Genomic DNA, 18292 nt, shown 5'->3' on the forward strand with positions numbered 1-18292 from the left:
TTGGGCTTTAGCCTCAGGCTGCAGTGATCTAAATTGGATCATGTGGAGAACTTTTTGTTACCTAGGCTAGATTAACTTGAATAGCCTAGGAACAAATGAGGTTAAGTGCTTGTTTCTACTTTGCAACAAGGCCCAAACCCCAGCCAGCATCGTTTATCAATGCGCCTACCATGTGCATGTGCCTCATACAGGGCTCATATCTTTGTTTTTCTTGCATGTTTAGCCCTCAAAGCAACTCTATGAGGTAGGTGTTTAAAGATGAGGAAACTGAGTCTTTACCGGGCTGAGTTACTACTTCCTCAGAGTCGTATAGACAGGTGAAGTGGGGATTTGGCAGTCTGACTTCTTGTCATTTCCTGCACAACTTCCTTATAGATGTGGCCCCCAGAATGTGCTCCAGTTGTGTTATGGTAATGATCCCTCTGTCCTTGGGGATGGGCCCTGAGTAGGGGGTTAGCCGACTAGAGTTCTTGGGCAGATTTGAGCAGCCTCATCTTAGCTTTATAGTAGTGAGCCATACAAATACTATATTGTGGATGTACCCTGACATGGAGAAGGTAGAGATGCATTGATTGGCCTGCTACCCTGAAAATACCAAGAGTCAGCAAGAGGGAGCATTTGCCTCCAGTGCCTACAGCTACCCTCTTTTCAGGCTACAGTAAGTAATATGCCTAATCAACGCCAAGTGGGAAACAGAATGTTTGAAGAGTCACAGGAGTCTGGAAGGGAGAGAAGAAATGGGTGGGGCCTGCTCCCCCTGGAGCAGGTGAGCAAGTTAAGCCTTAGTCACTTCTGAAGCGCAATAAATTCCTAAAGAGATAGCACACGTTTAACTTACTCTTCAGAGTGCCATAATAAAATGTTCTTAAATTTTAAATATACCACATTTGTGGGAGGAGTGTCCTGATCTTTGAGAAAAGTAACAAGAACTTTGGGCTCCCTCTAGAGGTCAACAGTGATAAAAGCGAATCATAGTGATCTATAGGGAAATAACTGTAACTAAAGCTAGCCTACCCCTTTAACAAGAAACTAACATTTTATAGATGCTTTATTCGGTAAAGTATTTTCTTATATTGGGGAGTAATTAGTTACCTTGGAGAAGAAATTTGGCTTAATCATATTCTAATTAGCTGTGTTGGGGCAATACTGAAGTTTGCTATATAGAGTATATATTGAACTAATAAAGGAGAAAATACCCTGAAAAGGGATTGTGTCCAAACAAAATAGCATGCTTCTTAATGGGAACCTTAAATCTGAAACACACTAGGTTAAAATGAGAATTTCTGTGCTCTGGTGTGCCAGAATGACTTGACAGCAGCCCTTGCCTTTAACAGAGATAAAGGTGATCAGTATACCTGCATTGTTCTCACCCTTACCTCCCCAACATCTGAAAGAAAAGCACAGTGAGTACCAGAAGATTGATATGAAATCCAGCTTGCAGGCATATGTCAAAACTTCTCAGAAAGCTAACACACACAGTTTCTTAACTTTTAGTACCCTTGTTTACCAAATGAGACATTATTCCAGAACAGAAATCTTAGTCACAGTAAGATACTTTTCAGAAGTCACTGAGAGAGTTCTTAAAACTTAGTATACAACTATAAAATGAAAGAAATGATTTAATTTGTGTTAATACTAAGAATATATGAAATTTACACGTTTTTAAAAGTTCCAGAAGTCTCAAGAAACAGAAGGATGGGAGCATGTCAAAGGGACCTAGGAACCAACCTGAAAGAGCTGTCATTGGCCAAATCTGGAACAGTTTGAGCAACACATTAAATTACATCACGTTTGAGATAAATAGCCATCAGTTTATGCTGATCAATGATTGAATAAATAAATGGGGGAAGGGGATAAAGTTCCCATACAGAAGCACTCCAAATAATTTATGTAGATATTCAAGGTGGTGCTTAACACCCCTCCCATCCCATTCCTTGAATGTGGGCTGTACTTCCGTGGAAAAACCTGGCAAACCGTACCCTGGCCAGATGATCTAGGCTGTCATCAATAAGTCATATTGATAGGATGTACCCTTGATACGATGTGGTAAGAATAACATTTCACCTTGATCTTCCTGCCAATAACCCGTAATTGTAGTGTGGTCATGAGAAAAACACACCTGACAATTCCAAATTGAGAGACATACCACAAAGTACGTGACCAAGTACTCTTCAGAACTGTCAAGGTCATCAAAAACAAGAAAAGTCGGAGAAACTCTCACAGACTAGAGGTAGCTAAAGAGACATGGTGACTAAATCGAATGTGGGATCCTGGATGGATCCTGAAACTGAAAAGGGACACTAGGGAAAAAACTAGCAAAATCTGAATAAAGTGTGGAGTTTTGTTAATTATAATATTCTATTGTTGGTTCCTTAGTTGTGGTAAATTTACCGGAGTAATGTAAGATGTAAACAATAGGAGAAACTTAGGTGAGGGAGTATATGGGAACTCTCTGTAATATCTTTGCAACTCTTCTATAAGTCTAAAGTTATGCTAAAATAAATTTACAGAAAACAAAAAGATTCAGCTCTCTTATATAAGTTGTGTTCAGTGATGTTTGAAAAATGGATTTTTCTGCTATATGTATATGCATTATCAGTTGTGGTTAAGTAAGTTCTGGCTTTTCTGTATAAAAGTTGGGGGAGATCCCATCTCATAAACGTGTAGTGATAATGATAGAGAACATGAGAATTTCTAGCGCCGTGGTTTACTGCTGCAGCAGTGGTGTGAGTTGAGCTGAGCAGAAAGTTTTGTGCTTTTTTGGTCTCAGTTGTATTCTGATCACAATTGATTGGCTTGTAACTTACTGAAAGTACCTTGAATTTAATCACTATGTTTATGAATTCCAGGTTTAAATCTGGGACCCATTTTTGTCAAGGTGTGATCTCTAGCGGAGATTCATGGTCATGGGTAGAATTATACAGCATTTGCAATATGTTGCTTCAGGTCTTCAGTTCTCTGTAAAGGAAGTTTTTTAATAAAAGCCTGTTTTTCTACAATTGTTCTTGTTATCTTCCTCCCCTAGAAATCTGGAGTTTAAGTGCCTGAACATATGTTGTATATGCTCTGTGAAAGAGTAATTCTCTGAAAAAAGAGATCATCTATTTATGTTTCTTTGCAAATGAGAAAATTGAAGTTCATAAAGATTAAGTGACTTTCTCATGGTCAAAGTATTACTTAAATAGAGCTGAGACTACATCCCCAGCTATCTTGTTGCACTGGCATGATGGCTGATAAAGAGCCAAGGCTTGTAGAAGAAGGGAGAGGATTTCAGGGAAAATTAGAGCAAAATGTGAAAAAATATTGACAGAATTTGAACATTTGATGTTTCTCTTATATTCTCTAATACTTCCGATAATTTAAAGACATTAGTGAACATCTTTATATATTAAAAAATTTTTTTGGATTCAGTAAGATGACTTCTGGAACTGACAAAGTTCCAAGGGAATGAATAATTTGTGGCTTTTGATATAAATTATGAAATAAGTTTCCAAAGTAGTATATATACTGTCTACAATGTAGGCAAATATCAGTCTTTTGAACAATTTGTATTTTTCCTATAGCTTATGAGATAGAAGATAGTGTCATATTTTTAAAATTTTTTAATTTTATTTGACTCGATGTTTCCTTACATTTTGCCAGTATTCTTCTGTGAATTGTCTTCTTGTGTTGTATGAATTGTTTTTAGAAATACAAGTATTTTTCCTGGTTTACTTGTCTTTAGTTACTGTGCAAAAATTGCATTTTTAAAATTACATCTATAGCCGTTAATCCTTCTGGTGTATTACTACCACTATAGAGATATGTGGATTTAATTCTACACACACATACACCCCCCCCCCCCCCAAATGAGCAACATACAGAAGGGCTAAAGGAATGGGGGGAAAAGGAAAGGAGGTTATTTTAGGCAAAGTAGACAATACACCTAAGCTAAAGGAGGCATGAGGGTGGGCATAAGTATATATGAAGGAAGGTGTAAAACATTTAACCTCCCTAGAGAATTTGGTGAATGCTCTGCTACTAGAAAGTAAGATTGAAGGAAACTGAATGCCAGTTTTACCCAAAATCTTATGGTACTCCTCTTAGAAGACCTTTGAAAGTCTTAGAACAGGAAAGCATATATTTGATGTCAAACATCAAACTAGGGTTTGGAATGTCTGGGATGAGATTCCAGTGTCTGGATTTTGTTGTTTTCTTATAGTATAATTTACATATATTTAAATTCATCCTTTTTAGCATAGTTCTTCAAGCTTTGATAAAGTCATATAGTGACAACCACAGTCACGATAAAAAGTTCCATTACTCCAAAAAGTTCCATGTCCCTTTCTTTGTAAATCAGCTTCTACCCCACCTCTAGCCCTTAGCAACCACTGATCTGTTTTCTGTCCTTCAAGTTAAACCTTTTCCAGAATGTCAGATAAATGGAATCATATAGTATGTAGCCTTTTGAATCTGGCTTCTTTTGCTTAGCATAGTGCATTTTGAGTTTTATCTGTGTTACTATTTGTATCAATAGTTTGTTCTTTTATTGCTAAGTGATGTTTCATTGTATGGATATACCACATTTTGTTTATTCATTCCCAGTTGAGGATCTACTTGGGTCATGTCTAGTTTTTGGCAGTTATAAATAAAGCTGCTATGAACATTTGCATACAGGTTTTCATGTGAATATAAGTTTTCATTTGACTTGGGTAAATATCTAGTAATGATATTGTTGGGTCACATGGTGTTTGTTTTAACTATATAAGAAACTGTCTGACTTTGTTTTTTTCCCTAAAGTGGGTGTGCCTTGTTATAGTCCTACCAGCTCTGTGAGGAGGTCCAGTTGCTTAATATCAGCACCAGAGACCTTTTTTTTTTTTAAGTCGTTTAAATGGTATATAGTGGTATCTTGTTACTTCCTTTACCTTGTAGAAATTCATTTATTGCCAGTTTCCATGTTACTATTATGCTAATGGCTATCAAGCATGTTACTTGGTCTCCCTGTCTAAACTACAATTCCATGATGCTTTGATATTAATATTGTACAAAGAGAATCAAACATACTTTGTAACTTTTGTTTTAAACTCAGTGATACAAGGTAGACAACATTCATTTTCAGTACAAATCTCTTATTTTTGTACTGAGCATATGAAGTACATATAGAAAACTTTGGAAGGATATATACTAAAATAACCATAGTGGTTCTCTCAGAAGCGAGGCTCACATTTAAGATTATCTTTTATATATATATATATTTTTTCCCTCACCCGAGGATATTTTTTTTCCATTGCTTTTCAGAGAGAGTATAAGGGGGGAGAGAGAGAGAGAGAAACATGATGTGAGAGAGACATATCAATTCGCTGCCGCCTGCATGCACCCCGACTGGGGGCTACGGATTGAGCCTGTAACTGAGGTAGGTGCCCTTGGCCAGAATCGAACCTGGGACTCTTCAGTCTGCAGTTTGCGCTAACCATTGAGTAAAACCAGCTAGGGCAAGATTATCTTTTTACAAAGTAGTTTATTTGTGGAATTAAAAAAAGGATAAAACAAGTACATCTACTTCCTTCACCAGGTTAGGGAGCTTTTCTGTCTATATTCTTTCAAATAGGTTTTCAATTTCTTGCTCTCCTCCTTCTGGCATCCTCATGATACAAATGTTCGTATGCTTGAAGCTGTCCCAGAGGTTCCTTATCCTATCCTCATTTTTTGGATTTTTTGTTTTGTTTTTTTTGTTGCTGTTGTTGTGATTGGGTGTTTTTTGCTTCCTTATCTTCCAAATCGTTGGTTTGATTCTTGGCTTCACCTACCCTACTGTTGATTCCCTGTAAATTATTCCAGTGTATCCTTCGTTTCTGACTGGTCCTTCTTTATGTTGTTGATGTTCTCACTAAGTTCCTTGAGCACCCTTATAACCTGTGTTTTTTTTAACTCTGCATCTAGTAGATTGCTTGTCTCCATTTGGTTCTTTTTCTGGGGTTTTGTTCTGTTCTTTCATTTGGGACCTATTTCTTTGTCTCCTCATTTTGGCAGCCTCCCAGTGTTTGTTTCTAGGTACAGTGGTACCTCGGTTTTCGAATGTAATCCATTCCAGAACACCGAGTTCTGAAATGTTCGAAAACCGAGGGATCAACAGCCAACAGCTAGGCTTTAGGATATTGCACTCAGCGGAAGCCATGTGGCATGTTCGACTTCCGAGGCATGTTGGAAAACCGAAGCATTTACTTCTGGGTTTGTGGTGTTCGTAAGCCAAAGTGTTCGTCAACAGCGACGTTCGAAAACCGAGGTACCACTGTATTAGGTAAAGCTGCTGTTTCCCAGGCTTGGTAAAGTTACCTAATGTATTAGGTGTTGTAGGGTCCAGTGGCACAGCCTCTTTGATCACCCAAGCTGGGCACTCGAGGTGTGGGTTATATACACCCACCTCCTCTTCTAGTTGAGCCTTGATTGAAGTTGGCATATCAGTGGGAGGGATTTACGGCTGATCAGATACAAGGACTGGCTATGACCACTGACCATCGATCACTGTGGAGGATCGGCTGTGGAGGGGCCAACTCCACAGAGCAGGATTTATTTCATTGAGACTGGTGCTCACTAAGTCCGCTGCTTGAGTGTGTCCTTTGTGGAGATGGTTGGGTGGTGGTGCTTCAATGTGGTCTGAAGCTGTCCACTGAGTGCGCTGGCTCTGGGACCTCCCAGGAGGTGCAGGTCAAGGACAGCCACTGCCTGTGTTCTGCCCAGAGCCACTGGGTATGAGCAACAAAGCAATCTGCAGATGGCTGCTACTTGTGCTAGCCTTGGAGGTGCCCAAGTGAAACCAGGCTGTGAACCAAGGCTGGCTGCATATCTTGATAGTAGTTTTCATTTTTAGATGTTCCTTCTTTTTCTTTTATATTCCATTTCTTTTTTCTTTTTTTTAATATATCTTTATTGATTTCAGAGAGAGGAAGGGGGAGGGGGGAAGAGAGAGGTGTCAATGATGAGAGAGTCATCATTGACCAGCTGCCTCTTGCACGCCCCCGACTGGGGATTGAGCCTGCAACCCGCACCAGGAATCGAACTGCAATCTCCTGGATCCTAGGTTGATGTTCAACTGCTGAGCCACGCCTGGCCGAGCTGTCTTCCATTTCTCGTCATGTTCATGATTTATTATATGTTCTTGAGCATACGGATCATATTTACAACAGCTGTTTTAAGGTCCTTGTCTGCTCATACCTTTATTCTATCATTTCTGTTGTTTCTGGTTTTGTTTCTGTTGGTTTTGTTTTCTTCTGGTTATGGGTCATATTTTTCTGCTTCTTTACATTCCTGACGATTTTAGATTGGATTCAGAATTTGTGAATTTACAGTGAGTGTTGGATTTTGTTCTAGCACATAGTTAAGTTACTTGAGATTAATTTGATCCTTTTAAAGTTTGCTTTTAAGATTTGTTAGGACAGATTCAGTCTTCAGTGCTGATTAGTCCTACTACTAAGGCGATACTCTTCGAAGGACTCTACCTGATGCCTCGTTAAATGAGGTTTCTTGATTCCAGCTGGTGGGAGCCCCACCTATTCTGAGCACTCATAGCTTTCTGGTGGTTCTTTTCCTAGGCCTGGTGGAGTGTCAACCACATATCCTCAGATCCATCAACCAAAGATTCTAAGTGAACCCTACTTAGATCCTTTGAGCTTTCTGTACTCCTCCCACAAATTTTAGCTGCTTTAGCTTTTCCTAACCCCCAGTTTCTGTCTCCACAAGTCATTGAGATTGCTTCTTGGTGTTTGGATGCTTCCCGACTCATCACACTGTCCAGGCAGGCAGTAAGCTGGGGTAAACACAGTGCTCTCTATCTCTTCTTTAAGGGTTCACAGCCCTACACTCCATGTTGCCCATTGTTTGAAAACAGTTCTTTCATATATTTTGTTTTCTAGTGGTTCACAGTAAGAGGATTAATCCAGATTGTCTTATTCCCTAATAGCCGGAAGCAGAAGGCCAATTACAGATTTTTAATTTTTACTTGCATCTTTTCACTTCAACCTTTCAAAAGAGGAAGTGCCAAGTTACTGCACATTTTTATTGGGTACTTTTTTGTATACCTTTGTTTATGCAGTTAGTTTTAGTATTGTTAATCTGTTTTTACTGAAATGAAACAAAAAGTAGAGGAGACTGATGACCTGGTAGAGTTTTGTGGGAAATCAAATACTATTTCTAAAAAAATAGTACTCAGTATACCACACTCGCTCTTATAGCAAGTCTTTGTAGACACTTCCTCTTTTTATCACTAGAGCAGTCCTAGAGAGAGGGAGGGAGGGAGAGAAACATCACTGTGAGAGAGACACATCGACTGATTGCCTCCTACATGCACCCTGACCGGGGCTGGGGATCAAACCTGCAACCCAGGTACATGCCCTTGATTGGGAATTGAACCCGACCCTTTTGTGTGCGGGCCGACGACGCTCTAACCACCGAACAACACCAGGCAGGGCCAGAACAGTCCCTTTTGAGATAATACTCAGAATGCAGAATTTTAAGTAAGAATGATTAATCAGAATTTTTGTGAACCTCATGATTATCTTAAGATTCATGCTGTCTTGTGTCACATAAAGCAGATATGTCTAAATTTTTAGAGTTCTTTGCTGCAGTAATTCCTATAGTAGTTTATGAGTTTTCAACCTTTAAAGTTTTCTTCTATGTTATTTAGTTTTAAAGGCTAATCATATTGAGAGAAAAAAAAGAATCTGGCTTGTGAGCATCCAGTCAGTGGATGCTGTGTTAACTCTGTCAAGTGGAACCTTCAGGAATCTATAATTCAGATGGTTAAAAATGCATAAGGAATTCCTCCCAGTTGATTTCTCCCTCTTTTGTTTAAAAAAGGAGGGGGCATCTTTATATATTTACTTAGACTGAATGTCTCATAATTTATTTTGTAATTGTTTTGCTTTATGATATTCCTTTGGTTTTCTTAAACATTTACTAAGTTCTTTCTTGGTTAACTGTTCATCTGTTGTGATTACATTCCACTTTCTTATAAGCTGCCTTTAGGGATAGACTTCAGAATGTGGATCACCAAGTTCCTTGAATGTAGTGAGTGCTGAAAAAATACAGGGACAAGCAGTAGTCATGAGTGGTCATTAGTAAATGTGTGGAGTCAACGTAGTTTGACCCTTCTATTGAACACAGGCAAAAGAGAGGCAGTAAACTGAGCACTTACACATTGTTGCTCTATTCATCACTCAGTGACTTAGAGAGTTCTGTGCCGCTGCCTTATTCATACGATTGCTCACACCTGCTAAATCTGAATCCTGGCTCTGACACTTGGTAGAGGTGTGATAAGCAAGTTACTTAATCTCTCAGTGCTGTGCTATATTCTCGTATAAATTTAAAATGCTATCTATATCATAGTGGTGTTATAAGGATTAAATAATACATGTAAATGCTCACTTAGGATTGTGCTTGGCACATTGTAGTTGTACATATCTGTGTGCAGTATGTGCTTTGACATTAGTTGGTTATGTCTTTGTATTCACATAAACCATATTTGTTATTCTAATGTTAATATATAATTAATATATTAGAGCAGTGGTTAATACGCATTTTCTGTAAAGGGCCAGATTAGTAAGTATATTCAGTCTATCCCAGCTATTCAACCCTGTAGTCAAAGACAACATATAAGTAAACAGGCATAGCTGGATTCCAATAAAACATTACTTATAAAAACAAATGGTGGGCCATAGTTTTTCAGGCTGTGTACTAGACGTTACTTTTTTTTAATCATTTTTATTTTTCAGTTACAGTTGATGTACATTATTATATTAGTTGCAGGTGTACACCAGTGATTAGACATTACATAACTTACTAAGTGATCATCCTAATAAATCTTGGACCCATCTTAGAGGTTACTTTTATATTTCCTAATTATTGAATGTTTGAAATGTGTTCAGCTTTTTTTATTATAGGGATAATACAGCTATCACCATTTCTGTACCAATTTTAATTGGTTTCTTTCAAACTATTTATTTGGGCCATAGTCCCAAAATGGAATTATAAAGTCAATGAGTAACCCTATAAAGTGCCTCACAATGCAAGTGTTGAAGTATTTAGAGAATGTCATAGCTAATAATTTGGTGACTTAATACATAGTAATTATTGTTAATTACTACCATTTATATATACTATTTTCTCATCTGATTTTTATGCTGAGTGTGTTACATTTTTAAATCTTTAGCTATCTATGTCTTATTCTGTTTATGATATTCTAACACATAAGAAATAGAGAAAGTAACCAGAAGGGAATGATGTGAAAACAGACTAGCATTATGTAGTGCTGTCATCATTCCTGCCACCACCACCAACTACCATTCCACCTACAAAAGAAAGCAATTATTTTCACCTTAGGATGAAAATCAGGTGCTTATGGGTTAGAAAGAACGGGTTAGAAGAAATTAGAACTTCATTTTATATAGCATAAATTCCTTGTTATTTATTAATAGTATATAGAATTTAACAACAAAAGTCAAAAGCATTGTGTTTTCTTAACAAACATTTGTGCATGCCTTTTTTTAAAAAAATATGTATCTTTATTGATTTCATAGAGGAAGAGGGGGAAAGAGAGAGAAGCATCAATGATTAGAAAGCTATTGATCAGCTGCCTCCTACACGCCCCTATTGGGGGCAAGCATGCCTTTTAAATGTTTCCTTTATGTTACACACTTTGGAAGTCAATGTGTATCTAAAATTGCTGTGTGGTGACAATGCACAGTAGGGCAGTTGATTACTCTTCCAAAACAGAGCCCTTCTCTTTTATCATATTAAAATGTTATTTTATAAGATTAACAGGCATTTTTTTCATTGAAAAATAACATTTTTATTGGTCATAAGAAAGATTTTTTTCTTTCTTTAAAAAAAGAAGTTTGTTGTGCTTTGTTTTTTGTTGCTATTTGTTGGTGGTGGTTTGTGAGAACATGACCCAGTTGATATGTTATACTGGACCATGCCTTGAGTTCAGTATTGTGGCTCTATCAATGAGGTTAATGTCTTTGCCTTTTAAAAGTGTGTTATAATTACTTTAATCTCAAGAGTAAAATGTTCTTAAGTTTTTGTCATTTTCATTAGTAGTTTGTTCTAAAACTCTAGTATACAGGATTCTAAATTTTCATGAAATACATTTATATATCAGCCTGCTTCTCCTTGGGGCAATAGTGTGTGTGTGTGTGTGTGTGTGTGTGTGTGTGTGTGTGTGTGTGTGAGAGAGAGAGAGAGAGAGAGAGAGAGAGAGAGAGAGAGAGAGAGAGGGGTTTTATTTTACCCGTAGTGCATTGCGAGAGAGAGAGAGAGGTTTTATTTTACCCGTAGTGCATTGCTGAAAGGTACAAAATTCTCTTAGTTCTAGCATTCTCAGCTTTTCAGTAGAAGTCAGTGTTCACCCTGAAATGTTTTAGACCTAGGCTGTCCAGTGTGGGTGGCCCCTAGGTGCAACTGGACTAAAATAAAAAATTCAGGATCCACATGTGGCTAGTGAGTACAGTGCAGATACAGGATTCTTCCATTGTAACAGAAAGCTCTATTGAACAGCGCTATTGTAGACTTTTTGCAATCATTATTCTAAATTTTTTTAATAGTATAGGAATCGGAGCATTAGAAGAGTATTTTCTAGAAATAGATTTATTGTTATTCTAACACCCTAACACCTTAACCTTGACTGGGTATGGCATAATGTAGGAGCACTATTTTTAGAGCTATGCTTCCTTATGTTTTGCACATCATGGCACACCTACAAAGCAGTAATGTTTGTATGGCACACGGAGGTTGCTCATAACTGGAGATCACAGGTTTGGGTGCTCTACAGAATCCAGGCAAACCGATAACCCATTTTTGGCACACTGGTATACAGTAGCACATACAGTTCAAAAGCTGAGTTTCAGTTCGTTCCTGGATGTTTTTTATGGACTATAAGCATTACTTGATTTTGTTCTCCCTTTTATATGTTACATGTCTTATTCTAAGTGACGCAAGCATTACTTGATTTTGTTCTCCCTTTTATATGTTACATGTCTTATTCTAAGTGACGCCTTGTGAGATCGTGGCATTTTACAACTCAGAATAACTTACAGAGCATGGCTTTATGTTCATATTAGCTTCTTTATTTGATCAATTAGCCAAAGAAACTTATCAATGTTGTAGGGAAATTAGCTAAGTTGGACTTACAAGAGAAGGAGTTCACATCTCCGAAGTGCTAGTGTCTGATGGATTTGAATTTGAAGGTGATTTTTACTATGTATTATTTTTACCTCATTCCCCAATTTTAGAACCTAACCTAATATTGTTAGTTCCTACTTATTTTCTCTCTCCAGCTGTACCCTATTGTGCTTTAAGTGCAGGGACTAGGCATGCTTTTAATGCTTTATTATATTCACTCTACAAGTCAGTACAGTACAGAGCACCTAATGGATTGACTTTTAAGTACTTACTGATACTTGACTTTACAGAGTCCAGTACATTGTTTTACACCTTTGTGTTACATATGCATGCAATGTAAACAGTAAATATTCTTTCCTTCTGGTACCACTGGCTGTGGTGGGCTGTTGGGGCTAACATATTTAACCTGGAGGTGAGGTGCTGTCCAAACCCTATGAAATTGTGTGCATATTTTTGTGTGCACTTAAATATGTACAATTTTTTGGGAGAGCATGTGTAACTTTCAGTAGTTTCTCAGAGAGTTTCAAAAAGGTAAAATGCCTTGGACGTAGACAATGGAGAAAGCAAAGAAAGCTTTCCAAAATCAAGCTGAACTTGGAAAAATCACTAAAAAGAAACTTATAAAATGCAGTGCTGGACAGATTATTGGTAAGATACATTGGTCAGTAAGTGTTTAGGTACATAGTGTTCTTTATTATATAAAGTTACATTGTTAAATTCTTAGAATGAGCTAATGTAGACCAGAAAATAACCCTTCTTTTGTAGGAAAAGTTGACTTATTTAAAATGCATATGATGGAGTCTTTCCTAATTTGGCATAATGCTTTATAGAAGAACGTGTTAGTAACAGTGGTGAATTGTACAGTGTGTTGCTTTATCTAATGCCCAGTTCTGTAACTTAGATTTTTTTCCTTAGGAAAATGGCTCTGGTGTCAAAAAGCAAGGAAAAAAACCCTGATAATTTTATTTGAACTTGACTGTGAAGTTAGCACCAACTTTGGGTGCAATATGACTGATTCTAGTGCCCCTGAAGTGTTTGGGAGCCACAAGAAGAGCTGTGCATACTGAAGGTGCATAGCACAAAGCATTTCTGGTATAAGTGTGTTCTATTTGCAAATTTTTGTTTGAGAGGCCATAATTTGAATTTATTAATTTATGACTTAAAATTTCATCTGAAATTTTTACATTTAAATATTTTTTCCATTTTAGTTATACCTGCCCTTAATTTTAGAGTCCATCTTTGGGTTTGCATAAAAGAGCTTATCAAAAGTATATAAGAAGGAAAATTAGCAAACTAATTATTAATGTTTAATGGTGCTGCTGTCATAGAATGTTTCACAAGTTGTTGATTTCATTACATTCATGAATTTAATGAGATATTAGTAAACCACTAGTATTTATTATTTGTTGTGTTCCTTTTTGTTAAAATGTTTCATATTGGTTTATTCTGGAGAGAATTTTTTTTTGGTGAACCAAAATATTTATAAAAGAACTTCAGATTTACTTTATTTCTGATGGCAGGTTGTATAGACCTGGAATATGTTAGGGAAAACATGCTAAGTTCTAAAACGCTACTGAGTTGGGAGAGAGAAACTAATGTCTTTTTTTTGTTTCAATTATACAGCAGATATAATTTCGACAGTAGAATTTAATCATTCTGGAGAATTACTAGCAACAGGAGATAAAGGAGGTAGAGTCGTCATCTTTCAACAGGAGCAGGAGGTAAGTGTTTAAAGTTTTAATAAATTTCAGTTTACTCTTGGGACTGGAACTTCTGTTTCTGTTGCACTGGAGAATCTCATCAGAGGATATTGGCAGTTTTTAAAAGTAATGTCTATTTACCAAGCAGAATATTCAACATATAGATAGCCATGTTTCTCTTAGCTTTGTGTGTATGTACATGTGTGTGTTGCTTTGATTTTAAAACAATGCTTTCATTTTAGAAAGATTTGTTGAGAGAAGGGGGTGGAGATTGGTGGAGTAATCCAAGGTATTAACTGGTTTTGAAGCCTTGGCCCTCTTTTTTCCCCTCTTAAAACTCCAAAAAGCAAAATTGCTTTGACCTCTTCTCACTGCTTAGTTTGCTTTTGTGTAGTTGGGTGTGGGAGGCCAGCTTAAAGAAAAAGTCACTCAATTATTTTGATGTCAGTCCATACTGATACTGTTACTCTGATATAAATAAGGTTTTAAATGACAGTTGCATGCATATGTTTGTAATTTATAAGCTCAGTACCCCTTTTAAAATGGAGCTGATTGGAAAATTGTTTCCTTTTCTCTTTGAAGAAAGGAAATTCTCATTGCAGAATCTGCAATTAAAGTAGTTTTCTGTTTTTGTTTTGGGTATAAAACTTGGGCACACTTCTAAATTTGATTGACAAGATTTCTCACTAAAATTTTATCTAAACAAAATTTGTCACACTAGATTTTCCCTTACTCTCTCCTGCCATTTGTAGATCCAAGTTAAACCTTTAAAATTATTTTTGATTCATCCTGCCCCTCTCTATCTGTAATATATTTAAAAATAGTTAAAGAGTAATGTGGATAAATTACAAGGTTTTACAAATAGATGTCTAAATTATAACACAGAGTTAGGTTTTAAAGGATTGTGAAATTCCTTAAATAAGCAAAGAATCTAGTAATAATACTACTACTTTGCACTTCTATAGCGCCTTTGACCTGAGGATCTCAAAGTGCTTTACAAACACTAATGAATTAATCCTCACAACACCCCAGTGAGGTAGGTAATTTAATTTTAAAAGAAATGATTAATAGTGTCTGATTAGAAGATGCACATACACTAAATATGTCTCCTTTTATTTATTATTTTTGGTTGGACGAAGATAAGACTCAAGCTTTTCTTGACAAAGAATATTCTTGTGGGAATGGGGGTGCGAAATTAGTTTTCTGTTCCTGTTTTTTAAATTTAACCCATAAGAATCTTGAAATACTTAGAGAAGTTCAAATATAACCTTACAGATTACAATTTCACTGTATTTAAAAAAGAGAAAAGTCAAGATATTAAGAGATCCCTTGATTACTTAGTGGCAGAACTAACAACTAGAACCCAGAATTTCTGATGTGTCATCTTTTCAGTGTTCTTTGATAACCAAAATATGAATGTTAATTTTCCTATTCAGAATTTACAGTTGCCTTTCCCATAGGCATTCTCTGCCTTGAATTTTTTACTGAAAGTCAGTGGCTTTCTATACTTGGATTTTGTTTTAAAGAAAGGTGTTTTAAGAAAAACATTTAAAATTAATTTTGCTTCTTAAGCAGTTCCATCTTGAAGGATAATAAATACATGGGCTTACATTGAGGGTTTCTGAGAGAGTCTACATTTTTAATGAGGGTTTTCTATTATTTTAAAATCTAGTTTGTTAATTAAAAACTAATTTAGAAATATTTTGCTTGAGAATGAGGTCATTTTCACCTTCTATAGAAGGTGGTTTGTTATTAAAGTCAAAATTAAATGTGAAAAATAAGTGACTCAAATTTAATGGAGGAGGTTTACTTTAATAGGGGGTCAACAAATGTAGTCAAAGCAATAGCTTAGTATTTTCCTAAAGGCTGTCAGTAATATATTGAATTGGAATTAAAGATCTAACATGGAGTTGCTAAAACTGGTACAGGTTTTACTTGTGTCGGAGAATAAGGCCAGCATTTCATGTGGTTCTTATAGAAGGAATTAGCCGAGTGACTGACTTTTTGAGAAGGACCACAGGCAGGAAAAAAGGACTTCCTTTTTCAAGTATCTAGCATTCTTAAACTACTATTTAAGAACTCAAGATAAGATTCATTATCTAGAACCTCAAATTAGTAGTATGTCTTTTGAGAATTACTTAGTGTAAATATGTGTTTTTTTAAAAAGTGATAAATTAAATAACAATGATGATAGTAATTGAATTCCCCACTCCCGGAACTTAGTCTAATTAATATTAACTTGGTGCATTTTACTTATTTTCTACATTTTTAAGCCCTCTCTTATACTGGTGTTTCTAATAATAGTGTTATCTTCAGCAAAATCAATGTGTCATTGACTATATGTACCTCACACCTCTGGGGGCACCTTTATTTTAGTACCTAACATATTTAGGTTAGATTTTATGAATTCATATATATATATATCTGTTAAAATAGTGTTGCATTTTGAAAAGAAGAGAACTTAGACATGATTTGTTCCTAATTTTTAGATAAATCCCAGGAAAAGTTTATAAGACAAGGTTATTTTTCGTAGTTTAATATCAAAGCTCTGGAATTAGAACTTGGTTCTCTAAATTTCAGTTCAGCTTCTAACAACCACAGCTGTGATACATTCCAGGGCACGCTGTTGCCTGTCCAGTGAGCGTATCTTAGTCCCTGCTGCTGCTGCTGGTGCTGTTTGCATTAGCACTGTTGGGGCTTTAGCCTCTCTCCAGCTTCAAGTTGGGCAGGGTTCCTTGCGAGACTTCACTTGACTGGAGACCATTTATCCTTTACTCCTTTTGTTGTCCTCAGTTATTTAAGAAAGAGTCCTGTAGTACCATCTGTGAACCTGGCACATCACCCCTTTACATCTTTAACTCACCCTTTCTCGCTTCTTTTACCCTTCAGACATGGCAGGTCCCCTTCCTATAATTCCGTAGGGTGTGTCTTGCTGCCTCTCCATCTATCTCCCAATCAAAGAATCCCAGTAATCATTTAGAGGGTCTTTATTCAGTTCGAATATATTTCAGCTTGTTGATCTTGTGTCATTTAATAGTATTTTTATAACTAATGTGTTTGAGTAGTTTTTTGTTGGATAGAATCTCTGTGATAGAAGCTGGTCATGTAGGGGGAAGTTGAAGCACAAGGGTAAAATTATTTCCGCAAGGCATCACACACCATGTGGACAGTAATGGTCCAAATTTTAGAAATTAATTTATATTCCTATCACAGTTGACATACAATATTCTGTTAGTTTCAGGTGCGATTAGACATTTATATACCTTATGAAGTGATCACTCCCAATAATGGATCCAAATTTTTGATATCTAATTTATATCCTGAATAGGTATGACCCATCTTGTTTTCATAGTTTATATACAGTGGCTTTTGACATCAAAGTAGGTATGTGGCAGGATATGATTTTTTTTATTTTTTTTAAGGAATAATTAAGGAGAAAGGTGGGAAGGGGGCAGTTATTCCTTTTTTTTTTATTTCTTCCTGGATTCTTTCTAAATTGTTACACAATGTTTGTTTTCTGTTTTCTAGGACTGCTGGTAACTTTCTGGGACTCCTCATATTTTTGTTCCTTTTTATTATTCTCACCTGAGGATGTGTTTCCATTGATTTTAGGAAAAAAAGAGAGACACATCGATGGGAGAGAAATTTCAGTTGCCTCCCGCACATGCCCTGACTGGGAATTGAAGCCGCAACCTTCTGGTGTACGGGATGACACTCCAACCAATGAGCCGCCTGGCCAGGGCTCATATTTTTGTTCTTAAAGTGATATTCATAAAACTCCTTAACAGAATACAGAAAGAAACCTTAGAAAGCATGCTTATTATACACGATCAATAGTACTATTAATATAATTGTATTCTCTTTCTTTATTTGGAAAGACTAGAATGGGACTCAAAATCCACAAGATGTGCCCTGGCTGGTGTGGTTCAGTGATAAGAGCATGTGCCTGGGTTGCAGCAGGTTCAGTCTCTGGCCCTGGTCAGGGCACCTGGGTGCGTGTGGGAGGCAACAGATAGATGTGTCTCTCACATTGATGTTTCTCTCCCTCCCTCCCTGCACACTCTCTAAAAAATCAATGGGGGAAAAACATCCTCGGGTGAGGATTAGCCAAAAAAAAAAAAAAAAATCAACAAGATGCAGTTTAATAGAATTCAATATCATTTATAAAAAGGATTATGGTTTGATGTTTAAGTGAGAAAACACACCTGTTTTAGGGTGATGTAGCAGCATTCACTTAATAATGGTACTTACTGTGTGCCAATCAGAATGGCAAATTTAGACATGTCAGTGGGGAATGGTTGAAGGGATAGACGTTGTATAGCCAGAAGAGACTATGAAGAGTCTTGCTATTTAGGGATTCATGTGTAAAGAAGAGATTATTTTATTATTATGGAAATAAATACACGAGAGTTGGATATCTATCTGTCAGGAAGAAA

General features: G+C 36.6%; 1 protein-coding gene across 2 annotated transcripts in view; it reads left to right on the forward strand.

Moving 5' to 3' along the window:
• PPP2R2A (protein phosphatase 2 regulatory subunit Balpha) overlaps positions 1-18292 on the forward strand; it is a 64409-nt gene that overhangs the window by 28922 nt on the left and 17195 nt on the right. For both annotated transcript variants that reach the window (XM_081136372.1, XM_081136373.1), the window contains one exon: positions 13780-13877. In XM_081136372.1, coding sequence (XP_080992498.1) covers positions 13780-13877 — 98 coding nt within the window. The remainder of the gene's footprint in view (positions 1-13779; positions 13878-18292) is intronic.

The sequence above is a fragment of the Miniopterus schreibersii genome (assembly GCF_964146895.1).
Source record: "Miniopterus schreibersii genome assembly, chromosome: 4".
NCBI lineage: Eukaryota > Metazoa > Chordata > Mammalia > Chiroptera > Miniopteridae > Miniopterus > Miniopterus schreibersii.